The sequence below is a fragment of the Penicillium cinerascens genome, assembly GCF_028974065.1.
Source record: "Penicillium cinerascens strain IBT 15544 chromosome Unknown contig_16_segment0_segment0, whole genome shotgun sequence".
In the NCBI taxonomy this organism is placed as follows: Eukaryota; Fungi; Ascomycota; class Eurotiomycetes; order Eurotiales; family Aspergillaceae; genus Penicillium; species Penicillium cinerascens.
Window position 1 is genome coordinate 795,352 of NW_026695286.1, and position 15,377 is coordinate 810,728.

The 15,377-nt window shown below is 48.9% G+C and overlaps 6 protein-coding genes across 6 annotated transcripts; 2 read left to right on the forward strand and 4 right to left on the reverse strand.

Moving 5' to 3' along the window:
- Positions 1-1,296: 1,296 nt before the first annotated feature.
- N7498_000295 (uracil phosphoribosyltransferase) lies at positions 1,297-1,950 on the reverse strand (the record flags this gene model as incomplete). Its single annotated transcript, XM_058447358.1, has 2 exons — positions 1,297-1,492; positions 1,544-1,950. 2 exons carry the CDS (start codon positions 1,948-1,950, stop codon positions 1,297-1,299), a joined length of 603 nt encoding a protein of 200 aa, XP_058312769.1.
- A 512-nt stretch (positions 1,951-2,462) lies between these two features.
- N7498_000296 (URC4/urg3 family protein) lies at positions 2,463-3,920 on the forward strand (the record flags this gene model as incomplete). The annotated part of the gene is made up of 4 exons (XM_058447359.1): positions 2,463-2,615; positions 2,667-2,994; positions 3,047-3,220; positions 3,280-3,920. 4 exons carry the CDS (start codon positions 2,463-2,465, stop codon positions 3,918-3,920), a joined length of 1,296 nt encoding a protein of 431 aa, XP_058312770.1.
- Positions 3,921-4,249: 329 nt separating this feature from the next.
- On the reverse strand, positions 4,250-5,214 carry N7498_000297 (uracil phosphoribosyltransferase; the record flags this gene model as incomplete). The annotated part of the gene is made up of 5 exons (XM_058447360.1): positions 4,250-4,310; positions 4,367-4,571; positions 4,651-4,751; positions 4,804-4,933; positions 5,019-5,214. The coding sequence occupies 5 exons, from the start codon at positions 5,212-5,214 to the stop codon at positions 4,250-4,252; spliced, it is 693 nt and encodes a 230-aa protein (XP_058312771.1).
- Positions 5,215-6,191: 977 nt separating this feature from the next.
- N7498_000298 (CoA-acylating methylmalonate-semialdehyde dehydrogenase) lies at positions 6,192-7,840 on the reverse strand (the record flags this gene model as incomplete). Its single annotated transcript, XM_058447361.1, has 2 exons — positions 6,192-7,246; positions 7,306-7,840. 2 exons carry the CDS (start codon positions 7,838-7,840, stop codon positions 6,192-6,194), a joined length of 1,590 nt encoding a protein of 529 aa, XP_058312772.1.
- Positions 7,841-8,302: 462 nt separating this feature from the next.
- N7498_000299 (uncharacterized protein) lies at positions 8,303-9,777 on the forward strand (the record flags this gene model as incomplete). Its single annotated transcript, XM_058447362.1, has 4 exons — positions 8,303-8,359; positions 8,420-9,376; positions 9,433-9,577; positions 9,635-9,777. 4 exons carry the CDS (start codon positions 8,303-8,305, stop codon positions 9,775-9,777), a joined length of 1,302 nt encoding a protein of 433 aa, XP_058312773.1.
- Positions 9,778-9,979: 202 nt separating this feature from the next.
- Positions 9,980-13,675, reverse strand: N7498_000300 (uncharacterized protein; the record flags this gene model as incomplete). The annotated part of the gene is made up of 8 exons (XM_058447363.1): positions 9,980-11,147; positions 11,206-11,433; positions 11,483-11,524; positions 11,576-11,676; positions 12,550-12,566; positions 12,617-12,718; positions 12,770-13,568; positions 13,616-13,675. 8 exons carry the CDS (start codon positions 13,673-13,675, stop codon positions 9,980-9,982), a joined length of 2,517 nt encoding a protein of 838 aa, XP_058312774.1.
- Between the last annotated feature and the right edge of the window lie 1,702 nt (positions 13,676-15,377).

The window sequence follows — 15,377 nt, forward strand, 5'->3', positions numbered from 1 at the left end:
CACCTGTCCCATGCACGGTAACGTGGCGATGGCGGTGTTGGGGTCTTTTGACTTTCGCCCGTGTACTGTGTACATCGAAGCTCAAGTGCCTAATGGTGCACGGCGATCTACAGGATCTGAACCGGACACGATAGAGAGGGATTTTCGATCATTTCATCATGTTGCCCCTCAGGCGGGCGGTCCGATGGATCCGAAGCCGTCGATACTTTGGGCCTAGCTTCGTGGACTGCTCAATCCGTGCCTAATTTTATTCGGGGCCGCTAGAATTCGATAGTTCTCAGCCCAGATGCCATGTGGGTTAGCATCGGGCACAAGATCAGTTTCCCCAAGGGTACTTGGAAAAGGGGGTATGCGGCTCAAAGGAGACACGGATTTTTTCTGTGACTTGGGATTCTGTGGACCCTGCATTTACGGGTGCCACCGCCTTCCGGATCCCCCGGTTTGGTACCCTCCCAGGAAACGATTCCATTGCCTGTGGCCTATGACAGGGCGCCCGACGGTAGTCTTGAGTTTCCCGTGAGTCAATGCCTCGTATAGGAAAGGCTAGGGCAACGGCCCCCGCATACGTGCTGATTTCATCGCGTGCTCAGCTCCCTTAAAAAGATATTTAGACGTTGGACTCTGGCAGACATGTTATTCTTGGCCCATGAGGCTTAGCTGCAGTAAAAGCTCTCGGGGCTCTGTTGGTTCCTATGGATTGGGGTCCAAAGACCTCTTGGCATCTTAGGGGGTGAAAGTATTTGCAGCGCACATGTACAGTATGTCCCACCTCAACCAATCATAGCCAAGTATCTCTACCCGCTCGACGCCATGCTAGTTGGCATTAATATTATACTTTGTGCACGAGCAAGACAACGGTTTCACTCTCGACCAAACACCGTGTGAGATGGACTAATGTCGAGTGGACTTTCTAGAACCCACCGTAGAAGCTGAGTTCAAAACTTGTCTCGGAGCAGGTCTCAACTAACGGCCATCGGTGTGTCTAAAAGTAGTAGTTCCACGAACTCGTTTTCAAACGGCGTGACGCATTGGCCTGCACGTGTCAGACTCCCCTTTTGGGGGCTACCGGATCGTCCCCCGCTCAGCCGCAGATTACTGCCTGCATATATAGCGCAACAGTTGGTGTTAGGTTGCATTGAAATCGCCTCATCTGGGAATCCTTCCGTGGAGAATCTAAAACCCTATGCACTTTTCGTCCCAAGAGCAGGTAGCGATCTGGGAATGGGTTGGCCCCTTGAACCTCAAAATAGCTACACCAAGACTTTGTCGGGGATTTTCGTCGCTTATGCTACATCATCACTCCAAGCTTGTACCAAACAGACGGTCTCCAATATCTCCCAATCCCGGTTTCACATATCCCTTGGCATCCAAGTCCGGGTCTATTCCACCCACGAATATTTCTGTAGTCTCGGGGTATGCACTGGCAACGTTCTCAAGGCCCGCGGCACTCCCAAGCAAGGAAAATAACGTGATGTGGTCCACTCCCCAGTCCCTGCACGATGAATTAGCTGCTGCTGCTCACCTCCATCCTCTGTGTACTCACTTCAAGATATCAATTGCGGCCCTCGCAGTTCCGCCAGTAGCCACGAGTGGATCTAGAATGTATGCCCTTTTGATCAGGGGGCTCTTCCGGGGAAGCTTGTTATAGTATTCAACAGGACGGAGGGATTGTTTCTCGCGAAATAATCCAAGGTGGTATGTCACGACGTCCGAGTCTTCCGGGAATGCGTCTAGGAATGGCTCGGCCATTGCGAGTCCGGATCGGAGAACGACAACCACTGCGATTTGCTCTCCTGGTTCTGGTGTCTTCAGAACATATTTTGTCAATGTGGCGGTGAGCTTGGCAACGAGGCGGCGGACTGCTATGGGCTTGAGAGTCTGGTCACGAAGCTGGGTGAGGATTTTTGATGCTTCGTTGTCACTTATGGATGTGATATTTGAGATTGACATTCTGGCGGGACGATTGATTAGGTCCAAGGTTGGGAATACGTCAGGTAAGGGATATTCAGTTCAAAATGGGATCCAAGGATCTCAATAATATATGTCTGATTCACTCAAAGTAATATACCCCTCACCCTACAAGTACAAACACTATGGACAGCGATAAGCAAGCGATACACTGATAAACCGATAAACTTCAATCTTGGAGCCGATAAGGCCAATCTTATCGGTGACGCGACCTCTAGGGTCACCGGTGACGCCGCCTGTCTTCTGATCTTATCGCTTATCGTAAACCCTGAGGTATCTTATCGCATATCGCGGTTTGCTGCCTGATAAGCGGTCGGGGCCATCCGGCGGGGAAGCTGCAGTGCAACTTGCGTCACCAGGCCATCCAGTTCTTGCTACGTAAGGGAAAATAAAGCGAGATATTGAAAAGAGACCTTGGAAGAGCAAGCACCGGCCAACCCCCTACCACAGAGAGTTTGAACGAAGCGAGACCGCTGTACATACCTCGATCTACCATGACTGATATCGAGTACCTCAAGAGCCTACAGGCAGTGCGTGAAAGAGCTCACTTAGTCCTGAAAGCTGCCGAAAAGGACGAACTCACTCATTTTGCCTACGATGCTTCGCTCATGCCACAGGCGGCTGAGTATGTTGCCGGTATTATAACTGTACGCGACCAACCTTGATCCGAAACAAGGCTCCATGCTAAAACAGACTAGAGAGACTTTGGCCCCGATAGATTTGACCAGATCCCACCTCATGGACGATGGCAACATTTTGATGTTGGCGGCGTCGCGCGGATTGATCGTCTCGTCCACGAGTGGAAAATCCAGGGATTGAATAAACAAGAAACGACTCGACGCTTGATTGATCTTTTCTTTGTCGCTGTGCTACTTGATGCCGGTGCCGGTGATACTTGGTCTTTTACCGAGCCTGAGACGGGAAACGTCTATGGGCGCAGCGAGGGCATTGCGGTCGCGGCCTTGTATATGTTCAAAGCCGGTGCGTTCTCGAGCAACCAAGGCGCGAAGGCCGAGTCAGTCGATGGTGAGTAATGGAAATTGATCTGGTTCCAAGGTTGAAACTGATTATCTTTCAGGGCATGCATTGGCAGGCTTGGAATTTGAGACTTTCCATCATCACTTCCAACTCCAATCGAACAATATGATTGTGGGTGAGTCTTCACGCGTCAAGTTGCTCAAGGCCGTTGGTACGTCTTTGCTGGCTTTACCGGATATCTTTGGACCAAATGGCCGACCAGGAAACCTCGTTGGTAAGTTTGAGAAGGCACCTCACCTTGCTGGAATTGAATTCTCTGACTGAGCGCTGTAGACTACTTGACCAATGACCGCAGCAGCTCAGAGTCACTGGACTTTGAGACTTTATGGTCAGTCTTGCAAAAGACACTTCTTCCGGCCTGGCCCAAGGATCGCACTCACATTGCCGGTGTTCCAATTGGAGATGCGTGGCCCCTCCAAGTTCTGGCACGCGTCAACACCGGCAGCGAAAGCGAGAACAACACCCTCAACATCCAACCATTCCACAAACTAACCCAATGGATGGCCTATTCACTAACAGTGCCATTCATGAGAGTCTTGCAACGCGAGTGGAAGAATTTAGAACTCGGCACCGGGCTTCCAGAGTATAGAAACGGTGGGCTTTTTGTCGACCTCGGGATTCTGAAGCTGAAAGAAGCCACATTGAAGCAGGGACTGGAGTCTTCTAAGAAGGAGCTGCCGAGCTTTGATGCGACTAGTGATGTGATCGTTGAATGGCGAGCGATGACGGTCGCTCTTCTTGACAAGCTTCATGAGCTTCTTAGCGATCACTTTTTCGGGCAAGGGGTTTCGCTGAATATGGCGCAAATGCTAGAAGCTGGGACTTGGAAAGGTGGCAGGGAGCTTGCTGCTAAATTCAGACCTCAGTCGAAGTCTAGCCCTATTTTGATTGAAGGCGATGGTACTTTATTCTGAGTTATGGGAACGCTTTCATAAAAGGAGGAAAAGTGAGGTTTTTATAAGTTCCCTTATTTTTACCTCTATTTTTCAGAATAAAATACAACGAAAATATCTGCCCGTGGTTCTATCAAAGATAAGCAAGAACATCAACTTCACCAAGTCAATGTTAACAGACTGATATAAACAGTGTAAAGAGCAGTAGCCATCTTAAGTTAGCAGTTCTCACTAATACACTCCTGCCCCAAGTGACATCTAAAGAGGAGAGAAAATAATAATCCAGATATCCAATCGGCACTATGTTGCAGTACAGACAATTCATAATTTGACAAGACATTTCCTAGGAGCTATGGATCATTCGTGCCATAAAACCGATCTCCAAAATCCCCCAGTCCAGGATTAATATGACTAGCGGGTATTAGCTTCAATGTCAATACTACACCATCCGACTCTTTGTTACTCACTTATTCGAGGTCAGGTCCTCATCGACAGCAGCAGTAACAAGGCGTATTCCAGGAAACCGATTGAAAAGACTCTTGACTCCGCGACGGGATGCTAAAATATTGACGAACATAATGTTTTCTTCTGGAACGCCCTTTTCGGTTATCACATCGATTGCGGCGCATGCAGAGCCTCCTGTTGCCACCATAGGCTCAAGTATTATGACTTCTAATAACAAGTATCATGGTCAGCGGATCCAAATACTCAACATATCTACCTAGTCAGAAGAACTTTGGAAATGGCGTACTCTGAGATGCAATGTTCGGTGGAAACTTGGAGTAAAAAAGAGTCGGGAGACATGTCTCTTCGTCACGTTGAATCAAAATCTTGCCAAAGCTGAGAGGGCCACTACCTGACACCGTCAGTCGTGGTCGATCAGGGCAAGGTGGAGTGGCCATACGTATATCCGCGGCGCATGGCATTTTCCAGGCTCGCTCCTGCTCGGAGTATGCTCACGCCACATACAGGAGTCATGTGCCGTATTCCCTCATATGTAGTGCCTGTGGGACTGACAACATTTGTGCTCTCAGCTGGTACAAAGTCAAGAGCTGCATTGATTTTTCCGTTAGACACTGCTTGGGGCGTTCCTTATCGAATGGGAAGGAGATGGCTTACCCGCGGCAATAAGCTGATCGCCCACCCTTTCGGTTGTTTCCGCAAATAATGTGCTGTTGGTGTTCGCGTCCCGGAGTATCGTCATCAGACTCAAAAGATGACTGCCCTGGGGCAACACAAACATTCGCTCATTTTCGAATGCCGGATTGTTGGTGACGGATCTGTCACAACTATCTTTCTTGCGGCCGTTGTGCATGATAGAGTGCTTCAATCGGAACAACTAGGACTATATGCGTTTCAATAGATGCAGACAATTTCGTTTGGGAGGCAAAATCAAACAAACTTCGATTTGTTGATGCTTCGGTATAAAACAAGGTACCTGGACCCTCGTAATCAGGCTTTTGCCACTATCTGCAGCTGGTCTCATGACCTAAGTGCAAATTTCAGGTTTGGAGTCCCCACTGAAGACTGCAACCCCAGCCTGATTATCTTCCTAGACCCCGCATTTACCGATAAACTTTCTTACATTGAGAAACTTATCGTCCCTGGCGATAAGATATGTAATCTGATAAGCGATTGCTCGGCAAGATTACAGCCGGAATACAGCTCGCACCACCACAATCCGAAGTCTCAGAGCATCAGTAGCTCATCTCCCTATTGCCTACCGGAGTGACAGCCTAACAAGCACCCACTCCACCACCATCCAGCAGACTAAGTGCGGCGGATTCGTATTTTGGTCTAGTGGTAAAATCAATTTCGGCGAGGGGCCGGGGTAAATGAAACCACCCATCTACCTATTCGTCTCTATTTACTCCATGACATGGCTTTTCTGTGTGTTCTCTAGCTGGTGACGAACATAAGCGAGCCACAATTTGAGCAGAAAGAGCGCGCGAGCGAATTACCCGTGTCTGTCGAGCCGTCTTTGTATATTTTTAGGAATTCCTCTCCCGCAAGAATGCGTAGTTGCTATAAAACAAGAAATCGGCTTGAGTTTAAATATCAAAAGTAATCATAGCCCTCCCCGGAGTGTAGGGAATCTCTATGTACTTTGAAGGCTCATAAAGTGGGAGCACCTCTTGCCTTGCTGAATGGATACTTCAGTTTGGCTCCCCATGCCAACTTAAAGGCGATTTTTGATGAAAGGGCAATGAAATAAATGACCATTTGCCTAGTAGTTGAATTTGAATCAAACCCAAAACATTTAAATACAGCTATCATCGTTGAAATAGAAATTTAACTATGCGTCGGCATTGACAGCCCCATTGTTGAGGGCTCGACATCCCTTCTTGTCCACTTCGACGTGACAGTCTTCAACTGGGTATAGAAATTAACACCCGGTTTCCCATAAAACGTATTAGACCCTCCACCAGCAACACTCCTTTTGTTTCCACTAAACGAGAACATGGGGAGCGGCACAGGAATCGGCACATTGACACCTACCTGCCCTGCCTCGATATTGTTCCTGAATCTCTCGGCATGAATCCCCGACGACGTGAACAGAGCCGCCCCATTACCATACTCGTTCTGATTGATCAAGTCAATACCCTCGTCAAGAGAATCCACTGTAATGCACGATAGAACCGGACCGAATATCTCCTCTCTGTAGCATTCCATAGAAGGCTTAACATCCGTGATGATTGTCGGACCGACCCAGTTGCCATTAGGATAGTATGTCGGCTTGATGCCACGACCGTCGAGAAGGATATTGGCACCTTCGCTCGCGGCGCTCCCAACAAGTTTCTCAATACGTGCCTTGCTCTGCGGCGTCACGACTGGCCCGAGATCCGCTTCGCTTTCAAATCCTCCATTGACGCTGAGGGCCTTGGCACGTCTCACGAGTTGGGGAAGCCAGCTGGCTGTCTCTCCAACAAAAACAGCGACGGAAAGTGCCATGCAACGCTGTCCGGCTGCACCGAATGCTGCAGCGATTATTGCGTCAAGGGTCTGCTCCTTATCCGCATCAGGAAGAATCAGAGCATGATTTTTGGCACCCAGGTTTGCTTGTACTCTCTTGCCATTGGCGGATCCCCTTTCGTATATGTATTCTCCAGCTTTATTGCTACCGACAAAACTGATTGCTTTGATTTCGGGTGCGTCGAGCAGAATGTTGACCGTGTCGTGGGCACCGTGAACCACGTTGATCACGCCCTTGGGAAATCCAGCTTTCTCAGCTAACTCCGCTAGGATCATTGCAGCCCCGGGAGCTCTCTCTGAGGGCTTCAAGACTACCGTATTCCCTGTGATGGTGGCAATCGGAATGCACCACAAGGGGATCATGGCAGGAAAGTCTGCTCGTTGGATCAGCAAAAAGTGATAGAGATGGGAGAGGGGAAGTCAAGCTACTTACTGAAAGGGCAGATAACACTAACAACGCCGAGAGGCTCTCTATAGGTCCGCGTTTCCATATCCTTGGCCACCTCGAGAATCTCGCCTTTCATATATTCGGGTCCAGAACAAGCAGCCTCAGCGACCTGTAAACCGCGCAACACATCACCCTTGGCATCTGCGACAGTCTTTCCTTGCTCCAGGGTGATTACAGCTGCCAGCCGGTCCCAGTTCTCGCGAATGAGAGCGACAAAACGGAACATGATTTGCTGCCGGGCAATCACAGATGTACGTTTCCATGACGGGAATGCTTTCTGTGCAGAGCTGATTACATCTTGCAGTTCTTGCTTGGTCATTTGGGGAACTCTTGTCACCACGTTGTTGGTTGCAGGGTCATGGACGTCGATGAAGCTTTCAGCAGTCGAGAGCCGGAATTCATTTTCAACGAAGTAAGGTGTATCATTTGGTTCGGCTATCTTTCTGTGAGAGGAGGGGAAAGATGTTGCGGTAGTCTCCAAAACAACCTTTCCCACGGTTGACTCCGATTCCCGCGTCATGTTTCTTGTAATGTCTGTTGGTATATATTTTCAACTTCTTGGGTGTCCTTCACACTTCGAGATGAACGATAAGACCAGGAGTAGCTAGCGATCGGTGTGATTTCATTAGATGCAGCCAAGGCCTACCCCGCAATTATGGTGTCAGTCCAGGCTGGACCCCAAGGCTAGATAGACCGATTGATTAGCACGGACGAAGATAGACTGATAAGACGATAAAGGTCGACAGGATAAGCCGATAAGACTCAACTCAAGACTTATCGGCATTGATCCAATCTTATCGCCCCTATCATGAGATACGATGCAGATAGACACCAAACAATGTAGACTGCATACTGCGCCTGCGATCGAAGTGAGGGGAATCCCATTCACTTTTATTTAAAGATCTCCTGTCATAACTCTCCAAAAGTCACCGTCATCCAATTCCACGTCTCCTTTTTAAGCGTGTCCATCGATTTCTTCGCCATGGCCGTCGAACAAAAAAATGGCAAATCAAGTCACTCAAATGGTGATCGCATCATTGTAGGTCAAATGCCTCGCCTTCATCCTGTTACCATTGATCGTTCAGCTAATATAGAATAGTTGACAACATACCCGGGCCAGAGCGTCGTCGATCCCATTCCCTTAGACTGGGGCAACGGAAACCCCGAAGAGCGAGGTCCCGTTCTAGTCTCGCGTGAAACAAAGACAATCACTCGACGAAATGCCATAGGCGCACATGGTGGGAGTTACTCCGTCTACAACGCACTAGCAATCGCCGCCGGTGATCTTCCCCGGAATTTCAAGCCAAGTTTTGAAAACACCCAACCCATCTTCAACTTCCCAGCCCAGCCGGCATGGGGAGACAAGACCAAAATTGTCTCAATGGATCCATTTGGTCACGACATTGTGCGGCATTATAAGAAGCACCTCGATGCAGGACTCGATGTCCGTCCTACAATCGCGGTCACGAAGGCTACGATGCGCTTGGCTGAGATTACGGATTCCATCAGAGAAGGTCGCCTCGAAGTTGATGGAGATATTGTCATCAGTAAAGAAGGTGATGTGCGCGTCACGAAAGCTGCTGTTGAGCCTGTTTGGTATCTGCCGGGAGTCGCTGAGAGATTCGGTATTGACGAGGGTGACCTTCGCCGAACACTCTTCGAACAGTGTGGTGGAAGTTTCCCGGAACTGATTACTCGACCGGATATCAAAGTCTTTCTCCCTCCTATTGGTGGCCTGACGGTGTATATTTTCGGATCCCCCGACAAGGTGTCCAATCCGGATGTCAAGCTCGCTCTCCGTATTCATGATGAATGTAATGGGTCGGATGTCTTCCAGTCTGATATTTGCACCTGCAGACCTTATTTGGCCTTTGGTATTGAAGAGGCTATTAAAGAGGCGCAGAATGGTGGATCAGGAGTTGTGATCTACTTCCGAAAAGAGGGGAGGGCGCTTGGTGAAGTCGTCAAATATCTTGTCTATAATGCCCGCAAGCGTGGTGGCGATACTGCGGATAAATACTTCACTCGAACGGAGAATATTGCAGGTGTCAGAGACGTGAGTGACCTATTCTCAAGCCTTCGTGGGCCCGAAACTAACAGTATTTGAAACAGATGCGCTTCCAGGCTCTCATGCCAGATATTCTTCAGTGGTTGGGGATCAAGAAGATTGATCGCATGCTATCTATGTCTAACATGAAACATGATGCCATTGTGGAGCAGGGTATCCCTATTTTGGAACGAATTCCTATCCCAGACCGTAAGTGGCAGCCAAACTGCCTTTTTGTGTTGCACGGTTTAACTGACTCTGGAACAGACATGATTCCTTCAGACTCCCGCGTTGAAATTGATGCTAAGATCAACGCTGGGTACTTTACAGTTGGCAAGAAATATACAGATGAGGAATTGTCACAAGTGAAGGGCCGTGGATGGCAGAACTGGGAAGACGTGGCGCACTAGTTTGCTTTAAAGTATAAAGTAATCATAAAGGAAATTCCATTCTTTGAAGATTCCGAAGTTGCAGCCCAAGCAGGCTGCTAATCCTGTTCGTGCTTGATCTTAGGGCGGGATTGGCCTCAGTTTCTACCTAGGTAGTGACTTTCCTCGAAAGGTGTGAAAGAGAGGCTTTAAGTACGCACTCTTCCTTTCTAGAGCTCCAGCTTCATCCATATCTGACATTCGTTGAAGCGGACGCAAACCAGTCCTCTGTTTCCAAAGACTCTTCCGCGGTCGCAAAGTTTATGATAGTGCTCTTCGTCGTGGTGTAGGCGTGATATGCATCAATTCCATTCTCACTTCCCACGCCGCTGGCAGATTTGGAGCCTCCCCAAGGGCTACTGGGATCATTCCGATGATGGGTATTTACCCACACAATTCCGGCGTCGATTTGCTCGGAGACCCGAAATGCTTGTGAGAGGTCTTGAGTCCAGATACCGGCTCCTAATCCGAATTCGCTGCGATTTGCCAAATTGATAGCTTCCTCTTCGATATCAAACCCGACCACAACAATCACAGGTCCAAAGACCTCTTCGTACCAGATAGGGTCATTCAGAACACTTTGTCCTTCTTTAGAAAGAAGGACGGTTGGATAGTAGAATGAGCCCCTGTCGAAATCAAATCCATCGAGTGGACTCTTTCCGGTCATGCGCGTTGCCCCGAAGATATTGATTGCGTTCCCACTCGCCAGTGCTCCGTTGACCAGCCTTTCCACATTTCTAAGCTGCTTTTCGGAGATAAGAGATCCCATCATGGAATCGGTATTCGTTGGAGCTCCGATTCGACTCGCGATGCCTTGTACCTTTATCTTCAACTTCTCCACGACTTGGCTCATGATTGAGTTCTGCACTATAATTCTCGTGCTGGCGACGCAGGTTTGTCCACTTGCAATAAAGCTTCCAAATGCAACACCATTCACCGCAGCGTCGATATTTGCCTTCTCAAAGACGACCAATGGCGCTTTGCCACCGAGCTCTGCAGTGTATTTTGCAAGGTTTCCACCGACAATCGACCCGATGGCCTTCCCAGCCCCAGTGCCGCCCGTGACGTCAACCTTCCTCACGAGAGGATGCGACACTAAAGTCTTTCCAGTCGTGGCGCCATAGCCAGGGAGCACACTGAGAACGCCTTTAGGGAGTCCAGCTTGATGAAGAATCTTCGCCAGAAGAAGGGTGCTCAAGGGAGTCAATTCGCTCGGTTTGATGATGACACTATTACCAGCGGCAAGGGCTGGAGCTAGCTTCTTGACCGCGATAAGTAGAGGATGATTGAAGGGGGTAATTTGGACCACCACTCCCAAAGGACGACGGTCAACAAAGTTGTGCAACTTGCCGCTGGTCGGGGAGAACAGCGCGTTCCTCAACGCGAAGAATGGAGGCGTAGTATTTGAACCATTTCACGAGCGACGGAACCTGAGCATTCATCTCACGAATTACACGGCCTGTTTGTCTCGTCTCCAGAGAAATGAGTTGGGGCAGGGCGTCTGCAAGAAGAGTCGCGCATTTGTCGAGCACGTCGGCACGATGATGGCGACTTGCACGGGACCAGACGCCCGACAGGAAAGCTGAATGGCCGGCTCCTACTGCTTGGGAGATATCAACCGCAGCCGCTGCATGGCATCTGTCCAGTGTCAGAGATCATAAACAGCTTTGGCCAGGAGTGGTCTTACAGGGCAAAGGTCTCGCCCGTCGCAGGATCCTGTACAGGGATTCTAGACCCATCAGCAATAGTCGATAGAAGAGTGATCTCATGGATGACGTACAATTCACCTTGACCTGGGAGCTCTTCACCAGCCATCCACAGGAGATGTGTTTCTGTCATCTTTGCTAGCCTTGTCGAGAGGTGGGAGCTTCTGTTATGTAGCTGCGGGGGAGTTAGTAGTTGAGTACTATCCAATGTACTTTTCGCCTCGTTGTAACCTAGGACCAGGACAAGAATTTATCCAAGCAATCAAAAAAGATAAGCAGGGTGATAAGCCATTTATCTCTATCAGACCGCGACTGGTATCAGAGATAGGCGTTCGGGTGACGCCAAGTATCCGCGCCAACTTAACCCCGCTTCTGTCATGGATTGTGTTTCCTTTAAGTAATTTGTGGGCAGCTACCTTAATCCCAGTAAGCCAACATCTGTCCAAATATTCACCATGAAGAACCCCCGGACAACATTCATATGATGCCCTCAATGTCTACCGGAAATACCTCGGTCTTCCTTCTCTATCATATCATACCGATATCTGAGGCTCAGCTCGTTCACACCAATCCATCCACCACAGGACGCCAGTTGAACACTTTAACTGTCAAACAGTCGGGTTGTTCCATCATAGTGACATGATGGCGGAATCAGAGCGTGTCGAAAACTGCCGAGTCTGCATTGTTTTTCCTTATCCATCCACACTTATGATAACTCTGGTTTATTCCAGTATACACACTTTTTACATGTCGATTCAATGGATGAGGCTCGATGATGTCTTATTGGATGCCTAACATGTTTCATATAGTTTATTTGATCTTTATTGATCCTTAAGAGCGGCATCTACACCCTTCTCCGGTGTTCATTATTGATCCCACCGGGCGGACACTGTTTTGGTGGTTGTAAAAAATGGCCAGTACGTTTTCCCCGGAACGTGTCGATCTGCTGAATGTGAGCTGCACTCCAGGATATATGGTGATCTGAATTCGGATCAAAACAGGGTCGGCGCTTACCTCCCATGAAGGACCCTTTGTTACTTGTTCTCACGGCGGTTCCATACGGAGCTAGCAGAGTAAGTTAATTGTACCGAGAGCCGGATGTTTTGGGATCCTACCGATTAAGGGAATGTTGATTCCAATCTGTCCAACATTGACTCCCCGTTGGAAGGTCTTTGCATGCTTGCCACTGGTGGTGAACAAAGAGCATCCATTTCCATCTGAACGCGTCAACATGTGGACCGGACATATCTCATCAGGAAATCGCTTACATTTATTTTGATTGATCAAATCAATAGCTTCATCGAGCGTGTCAACCTGCATGCAGATGAGGACGGGCCCATATATCTCGCTTTGATAACACTCCATATAGGTCTCCACGTCCGTGATAATCGTGGGGCCAACGAAATTTCCATCCGGGTAACCAGGAACGAGTGCATCCCGCCCATCACATAGAAGAGTAGCACCTTCCTCGGCCGCACGATCAATGAAACCCGTGACTTTCTCCTTCGCGAACCGATCAATAAGCGGGCCAACTTTGGTTTCTTCATCACCGCTATACCCCACGATCATGGATTGAGCTATCTCAACCAGCTTCGGTATCCATTCTCGCGTTTCACCAACGAACACAACAACACTTAGAGACATGCATCGCTGTCCTGCAGCTCCAAATGCACTCCCAGCGATCGCAAATAACGTCGGCATCATGCTCGCATCATCCAGAATAACACCGTGATTTTTTCCTCCACACTCCGCTTGGATCCGCTTTCCAGCTTTGCGTGAGATATCGTGGACCTGTTTTGCTGCTGACTCCGAGCCAACGAAGCTAACTGCTTGGACCATAGGCTGCAGGATAAGCATCTGAACAACTGAATGGCCTCCGTGGACAAGATTGAATACTCCGGGTGGGAGTCCGGCGCGGAGCACCGCTTCGCTCATGAGGCATGATACGGAAGGGGCCTTTTCTGATGGCTTGAGAACCACTGTATTTCCAGTTATAAGGGCGTATGGAATGGACCAGAGTGGCGTCATGAATGGGAAACTAAACGGCGTGATTGTAACACAGACACCCTAGGCATCATCAGCAATTGACCAGGAGGAGTATTCGCAGGACCTACTAGTGGCTCATAGAAAGTCTGAAGAAGAGTGGGATCAGAGCCGAGGAACATGCCCGCCATCTCAGCGCCTATTGAACATGCTGCATGGATGCAATCAAGACCTCGGAATATTTCGGACTCTGCCTCTCCGGCTGTTTTTCCAACTTCACGCGATAAAATTGCCATCTGTGAAGAGCATAGAAAAGATTGTCAGTGACTTCATCTGAGTAAGGAGATTGTAAGTCTCACGATCTCACTTGACATCTCTCTCAAAACATCAATGAGTTTCAGAAGATAATCCCTTCGGCATTGAAATCCCAATGCCTCCCAGTCCGGCTGGGCCGCCTGGGCTGCGCTTACTGCGCTTTGCACTTCCTGGTGTGTACAATTCGGCACTTTAGAAAACAGGGCTTGCGTACCCTTTTCCATGTTTAGTATCAGCATTCCAGGAAGAAGCGGGTCGGAAGTTTTAACAATATCTCACCGGGTCAAGGACTCTCGTCCATTCTTTCGACCGGGACATGAAACATTCATTATTGATAAAAATATGTGCAATGCTCGGACGCGGTGGTATCACATTTGCAACATTTGCATCAGCTTCGCCTTGGCCGCTTTGACATCTTGTAGATCGAGATCGGTTGTGGGGAGGGCTTAGTTGCTCGATATCAGATAGTGCGGCTAGAACTACCGACTGATCAACCTGCAAATAATGAGCACACCATACCAACTAAACATCAGATTTGCCAAGCTCCTCGGAATCACAGCTTACATCACCCAAATTGGATGCAAAATCATCTAAAGGCAATATTGGATTTGCATTGCTGGGACTGAGTGACACCTGAGGGAAAGGGGCAAATCGAACACGGCGGGGTGATTGAATGACTCTAGGCATTGTGCCCGCGATAACTGCAACGAGAAAACAATTGCAGAGGGGATTAGAACCGCGAATTCAGTATTAGTGCGGGGAAGCTCGGAGAGCTATATGCACGTACGTAACTCGAAACGGCGAAGCGGGGGAGCGGACATCCCAAGCTTAAACCGCATCAACTCCCTTTCCCTTCTGAGCAGAAGCGAGCACGTGATGTGTACCACTTGCTCTCAACTCGAGCAGTTCTCCAGACGTGTTGAGGATCGGTAGTTTCTCGAGTCCTTCATTCACTCTGGTTTTATCTACAGAGGATTTGTTCCGCTGCTCGGTCGTACCTCGTTTCGTGGGCCGGAGAAGCCACTCCAGTCATCGCTTCTGCAGCAAGATCATCACTTGGCCGACATGGTTTTCTATCACCAAGGATAGATAGATAACTTAGGGGTATAATTTGGCGCTTGACGTGGCGCGTTAAATCCTTCGTTTAGGGCAGGTAGCATCTCTGTGATGTGCTCTTTGTCAACACGACCAGTTAGGGGCCCCGGCCCACGGGCATCTGGTGTATTACACAGCCACAAAATGCGTTGGCTCTTGTCGTACTTTTTGGACCCCAATAATCCTTTGAATAGATCGCTGAGCTAATATTTTTAGACCGGGGCGCAGTAGTATCGTATGCTTTCTCCGCGATGAGCACTGCCTTGCTGCTCGGCGGGATTGGCGAGGCATGGCATCAGTGGCAGTGCCCACTACCCATGTAAATCGATTTTGTCCCCATAAACACCTGACGTCAACCCAGTTCGACTATAACAGGTCTTGCAAGTGCTCTCGACTGGGATCTTTCTTCTTTGAAATTTGACGCGAAATGTTCGACTGCCACAACACTAACGATAAAGACTTGAAGATCGAGCTGGCAGCGCC